Raw genomic sequence first — 16622 nt, 5'->3', positions numbered from 1 at the left:
TCTTGGTTTCAGATTTCTACCTACCATGACTTACAATTCATTTTCACATTCTGTATGTTCAAGCTCTACATTACTTAGTTTATAAGTACACCTACCATCCGACTTACGACCGAGTTTGGTTCCGAGAAACCGGTCGTAAGTCGAAATGGTCATAAGTCGAACTTTACTACTGAATATCAACCAAACATTTTTGTAATGACTTTATTTTATTGTTTTATTTTGGTATTTCATGTTTTACTTTACTTTTTATGTTGTTAGCACTGTATTTTATACTGTAAGGTTTAGGATTAACACTGTATGCAACACAAATAGTTGTTTATTTCCCAGAAATTTGGCATAAAAAACACGGTCGTAAGTCGAGTGGTTGTAAGTCGAGCAGGTCGTAAGTCAGATGGTAGGTGTATACAGGTTAGTTTCATTTTCACAATAAACTGCACATGCTGCTTTTTGGACCACGTCAATAACTTGTCCAATTTTTCCTGAAGTTCAACAGTACCTTCCAAATGTTATTCATCCTATTTTTATGTTATCAGAAAGTTTACTAATGTTGCTTTTTGTTTTCTCGTCATCACGGTCAGTAATGTAGATTATGGATAACAATGGGCCTGAAATTGATTGCTATGGAATGCCACTTGTAGCTGTCCTCATTGTGATTTCACTTTGTGTTTGCAAACTCTGCTTTCTATTACTCAGTCTCAATTGATTTTTTTTTTCTCATACTGTGTGCTGCTGCTTTCTGAAACAGTTTTTTGTGTGGGACTCTTACCAAAAGTCTTACTGAAATCCAAGTAAATAATATCTTCTTTATTATGGTCCACTGCCTTAAATGCTCTGCTGAAGGAGGTCATAAAATTAGTTAAGTAAGAAAAGCCCCTTTGTGAAACTGTTGTGAGACTCCTTCGTTAAATTATACTCATCAAGGTGGCTTATTCTTTCAGCTATTATCAATTCTAATAATTTCTCTACTACTGAGGTCAGACTTATTGGTTGATTTGATAGTATGGCTTTATCTCATGATTTGAAGATAAGAATTACATTAGCCATCTTTTACATCTCCAGCAGGATGCCCATTTGCAGCAATTTATATTGATACAGAAGATACAGCGCATTAGATTTTTTTCCTTTTTTATGAATTCCTTTGAAAGCAGTTTGTCAGTCCATTTGTTTGTTAACTGTACCTCTAGTGACTGATATTACTTAATTTGTTTTCCTGAGGCCATCTCTAATTGTTTTCTGGTATGACAGAAATAGGGTAAATGTAACATTCTGATACCAGACCTTATTTCAACTTTTTTTTTTATATGAACTTCATTTTTGAACACTGGCCATCTGCCATAGAGGCAGAATGGTTAAAAAAAAAGAAGGAAACACATTCACCGTCATTCATTCAGTCACTGTCTTAGAAGTGTGTTATTACACTTTAGATGACCCTTCAAGTACAGCACCTGCACCCTCCTTTAGAGCACAGACACTGCATTTTCCATTTGGAGTCTACCTGGCTTTGGTGCTAGCTGCTTGATGTCCAGCAAAAATACCAGGTAATCAAGGACTGACTCAAGACACTTGTCTAGTTTTTTCTTGAAGACAACCAAGGGGTCTGTTGGTAATCTCCTTTATGTATAAAGAGAGGATATTGAAAAGTCTTGGTCTCTTCATGCTTATTGAGTTTTTCCTTAGCATACTCATTGCACCTCTGCTATTCATTGAGTGTATTGTACATCATCTACCAGGCCTCTTACTTTGAATTTTCCAGGTGTAGATTGTAATGTACCTTGCTTACATTCCAAGATGTACAGATTGAGGGACTTTGAGTGTTCCCAGTAATTTAGGACTCTGGGACTCAAGTCTGGCTAACTGTTTTTTTATTTATTTATTTATTAATTTGAACATGATACATAGAAGTACAAGGAAATACAGTGGTTAAGTGTAACATGCCAAAGCCCCTTGTATGCAGAGCATTATGGGCAGGCTTAAAATTAACTTAAGATTAACTAAGCAATGATATATTCAGTGGTAAACATTGTTGTAAACAGTTAACAATTAAGCACAAATGAGTATTTCAAAGACAGGTCATATGGTCATTTATTGTGTTGCTGAGCATTCAGTAGGATGGAGTATTCTGTTAGGTAATGTAATTAAAAATAACAAAGTTTGATTGGGTCACAGGTTAAACATTTATGAGATACAATTATTCATTATTTATTTAGTTGTGGGTGAGCAAGTGATTTTTAAGAAGAGTCTTGAATTTATAAACAGACAGTGTTTCTTTTATATTCACAGGTAATGAATTCCAGATTTTTGGGCCTTTTATGTGCATTGAGCTTTTGCATAGTGTGAGATGGACACAAGGAATATCAAAGAGTGATCTGTGCCTTGTGTTATGGTCATGTGTTCTGTTGAGGTTGGTAAGGATACATTTGAGGGGAGGGTTTATATCTGAGCTAAATGTTCTATGTATGTAGTAGGTACAATAATATGTATGGATGTTTTGTATGGTGAGTAGGTTTAGAGTTTTGAATATTGGTGGAGTGTGCTGCCTGTAGTAGGAATTTGTTATCATTCTGACTGCATCCTTTTGTTGGGTAATTAATGGTCTGAGATGTTTTTTTGTTGCTGAGCCCCATGCACAGATTCCATAGGTGAGATAGGGGTAAATAAGTTTTTCCTGAATCCCTTCATAAATGTTACTTCGTGCACACTACAGTGGCACATCAGGGCATAAAAACCACTAGTCTACACTCACTTGATCTAACATGCTCACACAAGCCTGTTAGATGTTCAATCCTTTAGCACTCAAAATTTCCTTGACCCCCTTTCTGAGAAGACCCCTACCCTTTCTTCTTTCCATCTCAGAGTTATTCACCCTGTTAGTCATCCTATTCTGCTCCATATCCTGGAAATAAGCATTACTTAAGAACTTACCTTTTCCTTTTTTTCTATTTCATATTTATTAATGTTCCATGCTTGTCATGAGAGACGACTAAAATGCCGGGAGCAAGGGGCTAGTAACCGCTTCTCCTGTATACATTACTAAAGTTAAAAAGAGAAACTTTTGTTTTTCTTTTTGGGCCACTCTGTCTTGGTGGGATATTGCTGGTTTGTTGAAAGATGATGATAATAATTTATTAATGTTAATGTCTGATTATAGATATGCTTTATTACCAAATGTTATATAGAATGTACTTTATATTACCAGGTTCTGAAACAGCTGGAGATTTTAGCCCAAAGAAAATTTGAAGATGAGGACATAACTGCTGATATAGAATTTCTAAATGAAAAACTGCAGAATTCTATTCAGGATCTCAGGTAATATGATCAGTTCTTAGCTCTATAGTTTAAACATGTTAAAAATGTGCTCTTCATTTAATGCATTAATATTGCAAGTCAAGGAATTTGAATAAGGCCATAATGTGTTGCCTAAAATTTGAGTTTGTGATTGTTCTGATACATGGGAGTATACCTGGAGGGTGTTCTGGGGGTCAATGCCCTTGGGGCCCAGTCCGTGACCAGGCTACCATTTGTTGTGTAATAATTTGTTTGAGGTGGGTAGCTAAAATAGAAACCTAAGCACACATTCCATAGGTGAGGTATGGATACATGGGAATGAAACAGGTAAATCTTGAATGAAACAGGAAATCTTGAATCTAGTGACTTTCTTGATACGGTTCAGGATTGCTTTTTAGAACAGGTTGTGACAGAACCAACTAGAGGAAACCATCTGCTTGATTTGGTTCTTGCCAACAAAGATTCACTAATTAATAATCTTGAGGTTAATGATGAGCTTGGGGAAAGTGATTACAAATTACTTAGTTTTAATATATCATGGAATTACCCAGATAACTGCAATCAAATCTCTGTTCCAGATTTTCGCTTGGCTGACATCATGGGACTGAAAAATTACCTGGGTGGGCTAAATTAGGATGTCCTGACTATGGGTCAGCTAGGTGATCGTGGTTGCCAATATGACGTTTTTCAGAGCATAGTTCTAGCTGCCCAGACAACTTTTGTTCCGAGTAGGGAAATTAGATCTAACAAAAATGATCCCAAATGGATGAACAATAGATTAAAACATCTCATTGGTCAAAAGAGAGGCATATATAGGCATATCAAAAGAGGGGATGGGCAGTTAAGAAATCAATATATTCAATTAAAGAGAGAAATAAAGAAAGGAATAAGAAAAGCAAAAAGGGATTATGAGGCTAAGGTCACAAGGGATTCAAAGATTAACCCTAAAGGATTCTTTCAGGTATACAGAAGTAAGATTAGGGACAAGATTGGCCCACTTAAGAGTAACTCTGGTCAGATCACTGACAGTGATAAGGATATGTGTGAAATTCTAAATACCTACTTCCTCTCAGTTTTCACCCAGGAAAATACTAGCGATATTCCTGAAATAATAGATTATGTAGAACAGGATGATGATAAACTATGTACGATTGCGGTAACTAGTGACATGGTCCTCAGACAAATAGAGAAACTAAAACCTAACAAATCCCCAGGCCCTGATGAACTGTTTGCAAGGGTGTTAAAGGAATGTAAAGAGGAACTTAGCATACCTTCGGCTAATCTTTTTAACATATCACTACAAACTGGCATAGTGCCTGATAAGTGGAAAATGGCAAATGTAATACCTATTTACAAGGCAGGTGACAGGTCCTTGGCTTCGAACTATAGACCAATAAGTCTTACCTCCATAGTGGGAAAATTTATGGAATCAATAATTGCCGAAGCAATTCATAGCCATCTTGACAGGCACAGATTGATTAATGAATTTCAACACGGTTTTACAAAGGGGCGTTCCTGTCTTACGAATTTGTTAACTTTTTTCACTAAGGTGTTTGAGGAGGTAGATCATGGTAATGAATATGATATTGTGTATATGGACTTCAGTAAGGCTTTCGATAGAGTTCCACACCAGAGGCTATTGAGGAAACTTAAGGCACACGGAATAGGAGGAGAAATTTTTTCCTGGGTAGAGGCATGGCTGACAAATAGACAGCAGAGTGTTTGCATAAATGGGAAGAAATCAGAATGGGGGCACGTCACAAGCGGTGCTCCTCAGGGGTCAGTGTTGGGCCCGTTGTTGTTCACAATTTACATAAATGACATAGATGAGGGAATAAATAGCGACATAAGCAAATTTGCTGATGACACCAAAATAGGCCGTCCAATTCATTCTAATGAGGACACTAGAGCACTCCAGTTCAGTCCATCAATCAAGATTGATGGACTGAACACATCGACTCAAGGTTGAGGGACTGATTACCTCATTCTCCTCCTGTTCTTCAAGTTTCTCCTATGTATGGACTGATGAAGCCACTGTGTGGCGAAACGTTTCCTCAATAAAGATACCCAAGAGTTGCACATGTGTCTAATTTATCAACATGTCGGTTCTCTGAACCATTCATCTACATATTTTATTTTACTGTTGAAGGGTTAGTCCTAAATTTAGTATGCCTGAAATACTTTGGATAGCTGTGGGCTTTCCTTGTAAGAAATAGTTGTCATTTATCATTAATTAATTTCTTTTTTGAAAGACAATACTATATAAACACAGTTTTCTTGCAGTTCGTTTGAGGAATACTGCTCTGAGGTGAAGTCAGGTCGCATGGAGTGGTCTCCAGTACACAAGAGTGAGAAGTTCTGGCGGGAGAATGCTGGACGTCTGAACGAGAAAAATTACGAGCTTTTGAAAATTCTCATTCATCTTTTGGAGACAAGCAAGGACACGTTAGTGTTATCAGTGGCTTGTCATGACATTGGTGAATACACCAGACACTATTCACGAGGCAAAAGGTTAGTAAGAATTGTAACAAACACAGTATTTGCCTAATGTTATTAGAAAAATTATTGACTGTATGCAGGTTCTCCTTGACTTATTATATTTTGACTTTATAATGATGCAAAAGCAATTACTTTAGAGATGAAATTTAAGATAATTACCCAACTTGAAGGCAGGAAGTCTGTAACTTGTATTTATTTATTTATTTTTCAGCACTGGTGTTTAGTTAGTTACAATAATTATTTGTTTATTTATTCAGTGATGATTGTTATTATTTAGTATATATTCAGGTAGTAGGTTGGTAGACAACAACCATCCAGGGAGGTACTACAGTACTGCCAAGTGAGTGTAAAACAGAAGCCTGTATTTGTCTTAAATGATGGTAGGATTGATGGTGTCTTTTTACTGACTCCTAAACATGCAAGATTTCAGGTATGTCTTGCAACTTCTACTTACACTTAGGTCACACTACACATGCATGTTCATGTTTATGTATTCACACTCATCTTAATTCTTGTTTTTATTACTTTTTCTTTCACATCCATGGGGAAGTGGAATAAGAATTTTTCCTCTGTAATCCATGTTTGTTGTAAAAGTCAACTAAAATGCCGGGAGCAATGGGCTAGTAACCCCTTTTCCTGTATAGCCTACTAAAAAGAAAAAGAAGAAAATCGTCGAAGTGGGATGTTTGAATGTGCGTGGTTGTAGTGTGAATGATAAGAAAGAGATGATTGTGGAAGTTATGAATGAAAACAAGCTGGATGTCCTGCCTCTAAGTGAAACAAAGCTGAAGGAGGTAGGAGAGTTTCAGTGGGGAGAAATAAATGGGTGTAGGTCAGGGATTTCTAATAGTTAGAGCTAAGGAAAGAGTAGCAGTAATGTTGAAGGATAAGTTTTTTTTATTATTATTAACACATCAGCCATCTCCCACCAAGGAAGAGTGGCCCGAAAAAGAAAAACTTGCAACATCATTCACTCCATCACTGTCTTGCCAGAAGTGCACTTACACTACAGTTATAAAACTCCAACATTAACACCCCTCCTTCAGAGTGCAGACACTGTACTTCCCATCTCCAGGACTCAAGTCCAGCTTCCCGGTTTCCCTGAATCCCATTATATATGTTACCTTGCCCACTCCAACAGCACATCAAGTTCTAAAAACCATTTGTCTCCATTCGCTTCTATCAAACAGGCTCATGTATGCTTGCTGGAAGTCCAAGCCCCTCGCACACAAAACCTCCTTTACCCCCTCCCTCCAACCTTTCCTAGGCTGACCCGTGCCCCGCTTTCCCTCCACTACAGATTTATACACTCAAAGTCGTTCTATTTTGTTCCAGCCTCTCTACATGTCTGAACCACCTCAACAACCCCTCCTCAGCCCTCTGGATAATATAGTTTTGGTAATCCCGCACCTCCTCCTAATTTCCAAATTACGAATTCTCTGCATTATATTCACACCACACATTGCCCTCAGACATGACATCTCCATTGCCTCCAGCCTTCTTCTTGTTGCCCCTGACAAGACAGTGATGGAGTGAATGATGAAAGTTTTTTCTATTTCAGGCCACCCTGCCTTGGTGGGAGACAGCTGATGTGTAAATAATAATAATAATAATAATAATATAGGTAAACAGTATTTAGATAAGGGTAAAGAGGTTTTTGTGGCATTTATGGATTAGAAAAGGCAGATGACAGGGTGGATAGGGGGGGGGGCAATGTGGCAGATGTTGCAGGTGTATAGTATAGGAATGTTGCAATCCAAGGGTTTATTACCACTCAGATAGTTTCCTTCTGGTTAGAGCATAACAGCATTGGTCAGAGAGGTTGGGGTAATAATAGTAATCATCTGGAAATCTTATTTTAATGAAGTATATTTATAATACAACATAAAGCCAATAATAATACTATACGAATTATCGTATATAAGTTAAGAATGCTTGTTTGCTCTATTTTGTCCGAAATATATATATAAGGCTTTTATAACACATGGTTAGGATGAGATCCTAGACATAACATATATATACAGAGGTTACTTTAGTGTATAAGGTCTTATTTCCCATTAGGAAGCAGTCAGAATACAACAGAATAAGTCCAGGCTGGATAATCAACCTTAGCCAGTTACCAGAGACGAGCAGGAGTGTTCTCGTTGGCTGCTACTTTCTCACTGCTCGTCCCTCAACCTTGAGCATACAGGTCAGGTGGGTCACGTGACGTGACTCACCAACGCTCATTAGAGTAGTTGACCAAAAGGGGGGGGGGTATAACCATCAAACACCACAGCTTAACCATACACCGGTACACAGAGTGGAAGGCATGTTGCTCTACCTTCAATTTAACTTATCAATGGCCATGTTACATAAATAATAATAATAATCGTTAATAAGAATAAGCCTTAATAATACAAGGACGTTCATTTTCAATTTAGCTATTAAAGGAAATGACCGCAATGTAATATTAAAGAAAGGATAACAATAAGGGCATGACAAGGAGGTAGGTTACTGAAAGCAGTGAAGAGTTTTTACAAGGGTAGTGAGGCTCAGGTTAGAGTATGTAGGAAAGAGGGAGATTATTTCCCAGTAAAAGTAGGCCTTAAACAAGGATGTGTGATGTCACCATGGTTGTTCAATATATTTATAGATGGGGTTGTAAGAGAAGTGAATGCTAGGGTTTTGGCAAGAGGCATGGAGTTAAAAGATAAAGAATCAAACACAACGTGGGAGTTGTCACAGTTGCTCTTTGCTGATGACACGGTGCTTTTGGGAGATTCTGAAGAGAAGTTGCAGAGGTTGGTGGATGAATTTGGTAGGGTATGTAAAAGAAGAAAATTAAAAGTGAATATAGGAAAGAGTAAGGTTATGAAAATAACAAAAAGATTAGGTGACGAAAGACTGGATATCAAATTGGAGGGAGAGAGTATGGAGGAGGTGAATGTATTCAGATATTTAGGAGTGGACATGTCAGCAGATGGGTCTCTGAAGGATGAGGTGACTCACAGAATTGATGAGGGGAAAAGGGTGAGTGGTACACTTAGGAATCTGGAGACAAAGAACTTTGTCCGTGGAAGCAAACAGGGGAATGTATGAGAGTATAGTTGTACCAACACTCTTGTATGGTTGTGAAGCATGGGTGATGAATGTTGCAATGAGGAGAAGGCTGGAGGCAGTGGAGATGTCATGTCTGATGGCAATGTGTGGTGTGAATATAATAAAGAGAATTTGTAGTTCGGAAATTAGGAGAAAGTATGGGATTACCAAAACTATTATCCAGAGGGCTGAGGAGGGGTTGTTGAGGTGGTTCGGACATGTACAGAGAATGGAACAAAACGGAATGACTTCGAGAGTGTATAAATCTGAAGTGGAGGGAAGGCCGGGTAGGGGTTGGCCTAGGAAGGGTTGGAGGGAGGGGGTAAAGGAGGTTTTATGTGCGAGGGGCTTGGACTTCCAGCAAGCGTGCACGAGCATATTTGATAGGAGTGAATGGAGACAAATGGTTTTTAATACTTGATGTGCTGTTGGAGTGTGAGCACAGTAACATTTATGAAGGGATTCAGGGAAACCGGCAGGCCGGACTTGAGTCCTGGAGATGGGAAGTACAGTGTCTACACTCTGAAGGAGGGGTGTTAATGTTGGAGTTTTATAACTGTAGTGTAAAGCACCAGTCTGGCAAGACAGTGATGGAGTGAATGATGATGAAAGTTTTTCTTTTTCGGGCCACCCTGCCTTAGTGGGATACAGCCGATTTGTTGAAAAAAAAAATAATAATAAAGTAACTTTTAGGGATACGATTGCTCTCAAATCCATTTGGAACTAGAATAGGTCTTGGCAGACAAATCACTTGCTGTACTTGGATAAAATGCTATCTACAATATGATACAGTAAACAAGGAGACTGGCTAAACATTACAGTATCAATATTGGTATATGAAATGCTGAAATGACTTATGTTACTTTTTGGCTATTATTCACCAGCAAGGGTAAATAGGACAAATCAACAAGTGTATCGAAATGTTGATGACCAACTCTCATGTTTTCAAGGCCAGATGCTTGGTATTTGTATTTTATGCAAATGTTATTTGTAAAGGAAAAGTGTAAAAGTTCTGATTCTAAAACCCTTCTTTGGGGGTGGAGGTGGAGATTCTAGTAAAGGGCTCGTGATCCAATGAATTACAGCTGCCCCCTCACCTTGGACCAGACCTGATGATCTCTCATTCCCAGTGCTATATGACCCCTATGTCGTGTGGGGTTCGGTAAGGAGATAAGAGGGTTGAAGGTAGACACCTTGTTGGATGGTAACACTATATATTGTCAGACTGTGGTAATGGGAGATGGAGGGAGCCCAGCCTGCCGTGTCCTGCCTTCTTCTGTGCCTATGCTTCGACTGAGAGCGGGGCAGCTCGTCTCACTCGCTCGCTGCATCCCATGATGTCATACAGTCACAGGCCTAAGGGATCTTCTATATAAACACATGGATGGTACTATAATACGCTGTACAACACAAAGGGATCAGCAACTATGCTGACAGCTCGGTCATGTTACGTATGTCGTCTCGACATGCACTACTATGCTATAGGCTGAACAGGCAGGTGGTTCTGGGCTGATTCTATACAATAACAAATTCATATATAACTTAGAACTAATGGATGGTATCATACTGGATGTTAACAAAATGAGTTTTACGTAATGGGTGTTAACGTAATCAGTTTTAACGTAATGCATTACAAACTGTAAGAACAAATCATGGTACAATATGGGATGGAATTGATCAGTTGATCTGTATTCATGCACTCTACGGATTCTGAGGAAATAAATACAGTGGACCCTCAACCGGTGATATTAATCCGTTCCTGAGAGCTCATCGTTAGTCAAAATTATCGTTAGTCAAGTTAATTTTCGAAGATTGAGACACTTATGCAAGTTAATTTTCCCAAAAAGAAATAATGGAAATCAAATTAATTCGTGCAAGACACCCAAAAGTATTGAAATATTAATTTTAATACACACAAACTGAAGATTACATGCACAGTTACATGACACTTACCTTTATTGAAGATCTGGTGATGATTGATGGGGTGGGAGGAGGGGAGAGCGTTGATTTTCTTAGTGTTTAGAAGGGGAATCCCCTTCCATTAGCACTTGAGGCAGCAAGTCTTTCTCTGGGGTTACTTCCCTTGTTCTTTTAATGCCACTAGGACCAGCTTCAGAGTCACTGGACTTCTGTCGCACAACATATCTGTCCATAGATACCTGTACCTCTCGTTCCTTTATGACTTTCCTAAAGTGGTTCACAACATTGTCAGTGTACAGGTTGCCAACATGGCTTGCAGTAGCTGTGTCAGGGTGATTTTCATCAAAAAAGGTTTGCACTTCAAGCCACTTTGCACACATTTCCTTTATCTTAGAAGTAGGCAACTTCTTCAATTTCTCTCTCCCCTCCTCCGAAGCAGTTTCCTCAGGTCTGCCCTCTTGCTGTTCAAGATGATCTAGCAGCTCATCAGTGGTTAGTTCTTCACTGTCCTCCACCACCAACTCTTCCACATCCTCCCCACTAACCTCCAACCCCAAGGACTTCCCCAATGCCACAATGGATTCCTCAACTGGCATAGGATTCTCAGGGTTAGCCTCAAACCCTTCAAAATCCCTTTTGTCTACACATTCTGGCCACAGTTTTTTCCAAGCAGAGTTCAATGTCCTCTTAGTCACTTCCTCCCAAGCCTTACCTATAATGTTTACACAATTGAGGATGGTAAAATGATCTTTCCAAAACTCTCTTAGAGTCAGTTGAGTTTCTGAGGTCACTACAAAGCACCTTTCAAACATAGCTTTTGTGTACAGTTTCTTGAAGTTGGAAATAACATGCTGGTCCATGGGCTGCAGGAGAGGAGTGGTATTAGGAGGCAAAAACTTCACCTTAATGAAGCTCATGTCCCTAGAAAGTCGCTCTGCCAAGTCTGTAGGATGACAAGGGGCATTGTCTAACACCAGGAGGCACTTAAGGTCTAATTTCTTTTCAATTAGATAATTTTTCACATTGGAGGCAAATGCATGATGTAACCAGTCATAGAAAAAGCCCCTAGTGACCCATGCCTTACTGTTTGCCCCCCACAGCACACACAAATTAGCCTTGAGGACATTGTTTTTCCTGAACACTCTGGGAGTTTCAGAGTGATACACCAATAAAGGCTTTATTTTGCAATCACCACTAGCATTGGCACACATCAACAGAGTAAGCCTGTCTTTCATAGGCTTATGTCCTGGGAGTGCCTTTTCCTCCTGAGTAATGTAGGTCCTGCTTGGCATTTTCTTCCAAAACAGGCCTGTTTCATCACAATTAAACACTTGTTCAGGTTTCAGTCCTTCACTGTCTTTGTACTCCTTGAAGTCCTGCACATATTTTTCAGCCGATTTGTGGTCCGAACTGGCAGCCTCACCATGCCTTATCACACTATGAATGCCACTACGCTTCTTAAATCTCTCAAACCAACCTTTGCTGGCCTTAAATTCACTCACATCACTAGTTGCTGGCATTTTTGTAATTAAATCATCATGCAACTTCCTAGCCTTTTCACATATGATCGCTTGAGAGATGCTGTCTCCTGCTATCTGTTTCTCGTTTATCCACACCAATAAAAGTCTCTCAACATCTTCTATCACTTGCGATCTCAGTTTCGAAAACATAGTTGCACCTTTGGCAAGAACAGCTTCCTTGATTGCCGTTTTCTTGCCCACAATAGTAGCGATGGTTGATTGGAGTTTATCATACAACCTGACCAGCTCAGAGACACGCACTCCACTTTCATACTTAGCAATGATCTCTTTCTTCATCTCCATAGTAATTCTCACCCTTTTTGCTGTAGGGTTGGCACTAGAAGCTTTCTTGGGGCCCATGGTGACTTATTTTGCAGGTGCAATCACTATAAAGGCTGTGATAATATGAAATGTTCCAGTTGTATGTTTGGAAGCGACCGCGGTGGCTGGCTGGCTTGTAAACACTGGCACCCAAGGGACAAGTGAGGTGCACTCAGGCCAAAGTGGACGCGTATGGTACGGAACGAATAGCACTGGTTGGGTTTTTAAGCGCTAGTCGAGGCAAAATTTTTGCGTTAAAATGTATCGCTAGTCAGATTTATCGTTAATCGATGCCATCGTTGGTTGAGGGTCCACTGTATATATATATACAAGGTGAAATTAACAGCAAAGGCATCTGGTGCACACTCAGATCATTACTGTCAAATTCTCAGAATACGGAGGGAACGTGAACACAAAAAAAAAAATTCTGAAAACTAATCAGTTAATAACAAACAGTTGACAATTTCCTTCATCTTGGACATCTAATTATACAGACTATGTACATTTAAACCCAATTCTGCGAGGGTGAGGTTTACATATGCAGAATGGTTATCATCTCTGGGAGGATCGAATTCCTCTGCAATGGCTAACACATGCCTTGACTGAGGGAGATCTGAACGAGTATCTACAAAAGATACTTGTGGGTTTCTCATTACTTGTCGAGTACACAAGGGGTAACGACATTCAGGTTGAATATCTGACTGAGTATTTGAGGTAGAGGGTACCGAGTCAAGAGGATTTTCAGCATCTGTCACATTAGTCTGGGTAGCAATATCATCAACATCGCATACTAATTTCATATGATCTAAATGTGATTCTTTGTACTTTTTTTTTTTTTTTTTTTTTTTCAACAAGTCGGCCATCTCCCACCGAGGCAGGGTGACCCAAAAAAGAAAGAAAAATCCCCAAAAAGAAAATACTTTCATCATCATTCAACACTTTCACCACACTCGCACATTATCACTGTTTTTGCAGAGGTGCTCAGAATACAACAGTCTAGAAGCATAAACATATAAAGATACACAACATATCCCTCCAAACTGCCAATATCCCAAACCCCTCCTTTAAAGTGCAGGCATTGTACTTCCCATTTCCAGGACTCAAGTCCGACTATATGAAAATAACCGGTTTCCCTGAATCCCTTCACTAAATATTACCCTGCTCACACTCCAACAGATCGTCAGGTCCCAAGTACCATTCGTCTCCATTCACTCCTATCTAACACGCTCACGCACGCTTGCTGGAAGTCCAAGCCCCTTACCCACAAAACCTCCTTTACCCCCTCTCTCCAACCCTTTCGAGGACGACCCCTACCCTGCCTTCCTTCCCCTATAGATTTATATGCTTTCCATGTCATTCTACTGTGATCCATTCTCTCTAAATGACCAAACCACCTCAACAACCCCTCTTCTGCCCTCTGACTAATACTTTTATTAACTCCACACCTTCTCCTAATTTCCACACTCCGAATTTTCTGCATAATATTTACACCACACATTGCCCTTAAACAGGACATCTCCGCTGCCTCCAACCGTCTCCTCGCTGCTGCATTTACCACCCAAGCTTCACACCCATATAAGAGTGTTGGTACTACTATACTTTCATACATTCCCTTCTTTGCCTCCATAGATAACGTTTTTTGACTCCACATATACCTCAACGCACCACTCACCTTTTTTCCCTCATCAATTCTATGATTAACCTCATCCTTCATAAATCCATCCGCCGACACGTCAACTCCCAAGTATCTGAAAACATTCACTTCTTCCATACTCCTCCTCCCCAATTTGATATCCAATTTTTCTTTATCTAAATCATTTGACACCCTCATCACCTTACTCTTTTCTATGTTCACTTTCAACTTTCTACCTTTACACACATTCCCAAACTCATCCACTAACCTTTGCAATTTTTCTTTAGAATCTCCCATAAGCACAGTATCATCAGCAAAAAGTAACTGTGTCAATTCCCATTTTGAATTTGATTCCCCATAATTTAATCCCACCCCTCTCCCAAAACACCCTAGCATTTACTTCCTTTACAACCCCATCTATAAATATATTAAACAACCATGGTGACATTACACATCCCTGTCTAAGACCTACTTTTACCGGGAAGTAGTCTCCCTCTCTTCTACACACCCTAACCTGAGCCTCACTATCCTCATAAAAACTCTTTACAGCATTTAATAACTTACCACCTATTCCATATACTTGCAACATCTGCCACATTGCTCCTCTATCCACTCTATCATATGCCTTTTCCAAATCCATAAATGCAATAAAAACTTCCCTATCTTTATCTAAATACTGTTCACATATATGCTTCAATGTAAACACCTGATCTACACATCCCCTACCCACTCTAAAACCTCCTTGCTCATCCACAATCCTACATTCTGTCTTACCTCTAATTCTTTCAATTATAACCCTACCGTACACTTTTCCTGGTATACTCAGTAAGCTTATTCCTCTATAATTTTTACAGTCTCTTTTGTCCCCTTTCCCTTTATATAAAGGGACTATACATGCTCTCTGCCAATCCCTAGGTACCTTCCCCTCTTTCATACATTTATTAAACAAAAGTACCAACCACTCCAACACTATATCCCCCCCTGCTTTTAACATTTCTGTCATGATCCCATCAGTTCCAGCTGCTTTACCCCCTTTCATTTTACGTAATGCCTCACGTACCTCCCCCACACTTACATTCTGCTCTTCTTCACTCCTAAAAGATGGTATACCTCCCTGACCAGTGCATGAAATTACTGCCTCTGTTTCTTCCTTAACATTTAAAAGTTCCTCAAAATATTCTCGCCATCTACCCAATACCTCCATCTCCCCATCTACTAACTCCCCTACTCTGTTTTTAACTGACAAATCCATATTTTCCCTAGGCTTTCTTAACTTGTTTAACTCACTCCAAAATTTTTTCTTATTTTCATTAAAATTTCTTGACAGTGCCTCTCCCACTCTATCATCTGCTCTCCTTTTGCACTCTCTCACCACTCTCTTTACCTTTCTTTTACTCTCCATATACTCTGCTCTTCTTATAACACTTCTGCTTTGTAAAAACCTCTCATAAGCTACCTTTTTCTCTTTTATCACACCCTTTACTTCATCATTCCACCAATCACTCCTCTTTCCTCCTGCCCCCACCCTCCTATAACCACAAACTTCTGCCCCACATTCTAATACTGCATTTTTAAAACTATTCCAACCCTCTTCAACCCCCCCACTACTCATCTTTGCACTAGCCCACCTTTCTGCCAATAGTCGCTTATATCTCACCCGAACTTCCTCCTCCCTTAGTTTATACACTTTCACTTCCCTCTTACTTGTTGTTGCCACCTTCCTCTTTTCCCATCTACCTCTTACTCTAACTGTAGCTACAACTAAATAATGATCCGATATATCAGTTGCCCCTCTATAAACATGTACATCCTGGAGCCTACCCATCAACCTTTTATCCACCAATACATAATCTAATAAACTACTTTCATTACGTGCTACATCATACCTTGTATATTTATTTATCCTCTTTTTCATAAAATATGTATTACTTATTACCAAATTTCTTTCTACACATAGCTCAATTAAAGGCTCCCCATTTACATTTACCCCTGGCACCCCAAATTTACCTACTACTCCCTCCATAACATTTTTACCCACTTTAGCATTAAAATCCCCAACCACCATTACTCTCACACTTGATTCAAAACTCCCCACGCATTCACTCAACATTTCCCAAAATCTCTCTCTCTCCTCTACACTTCTCTCTTCTCCAGGTGCATACACGCTTATTATAACCCACTTTTCACATCCAATCTTTATTTTACTCCACATAATCCTTGAATTAATACATTTATAGTCCCTCTTTTCCTGCCATAGCTTATCCTTCAACATTATTGCTACTCCTTCTTTAGCTCTAACTCTATTTGAAACCCCTGACCTAATCCCATTTATTCCTCTCCACTGAAACTCTCCCACCCCCTTC

The 16622-nt window shown here is 39.3% G+C and overlaps 1 protein-coding gene across 3 annotated transcripts in view; it reads left to right on the top strand.

Moving 5' to 3' along the window:
* The window catches only part of VhaSFD (V-type proton ATPase subunit VhaSFD), a 111373-nt gene that overhangs the window by 54471 nt on the left and 40280 nt on the right, over positions 1 to 16622 (top strand). For all 3 annotated transcript variants that reach the window (XM_070103642.1, XM_070103643.1, XM_070103641.1), the window contains 2 exons: positions 3197 to 3306; positions 5569 to 5796. In XM_070103642.1, the coding sequence (XP_069959743.1) occupies positions 3197 to 3306; positions 5569 to 5796 (338 nt within the window). The remainder of the gene's footprint in view (positions 1 to 3196; positions 3307 to 5568; positions 5797 to 16622) is intronic.

The sequence above is a fragment of the Cherax quadricarinatus genome, chromosome 86, assembly GCF_038502225.1.
Source record: "Cherax quadricarinatus isolate ZL_2023a chromosome 86, ASM3850222v1, whole genome shotgun sequence".
In the NCBI taxonomy this organism is placed as follows: Eukaryota; Metazoa; Arthropoda; class Malacostraca; order Decapoda; family Parastacidae; genus Cherax; species Cherax quadricarinatus.
Note: the sequence above shows the minus strand (reverse complement) of the source record. Positions and strands in the feature narration are given on the sequence as shown.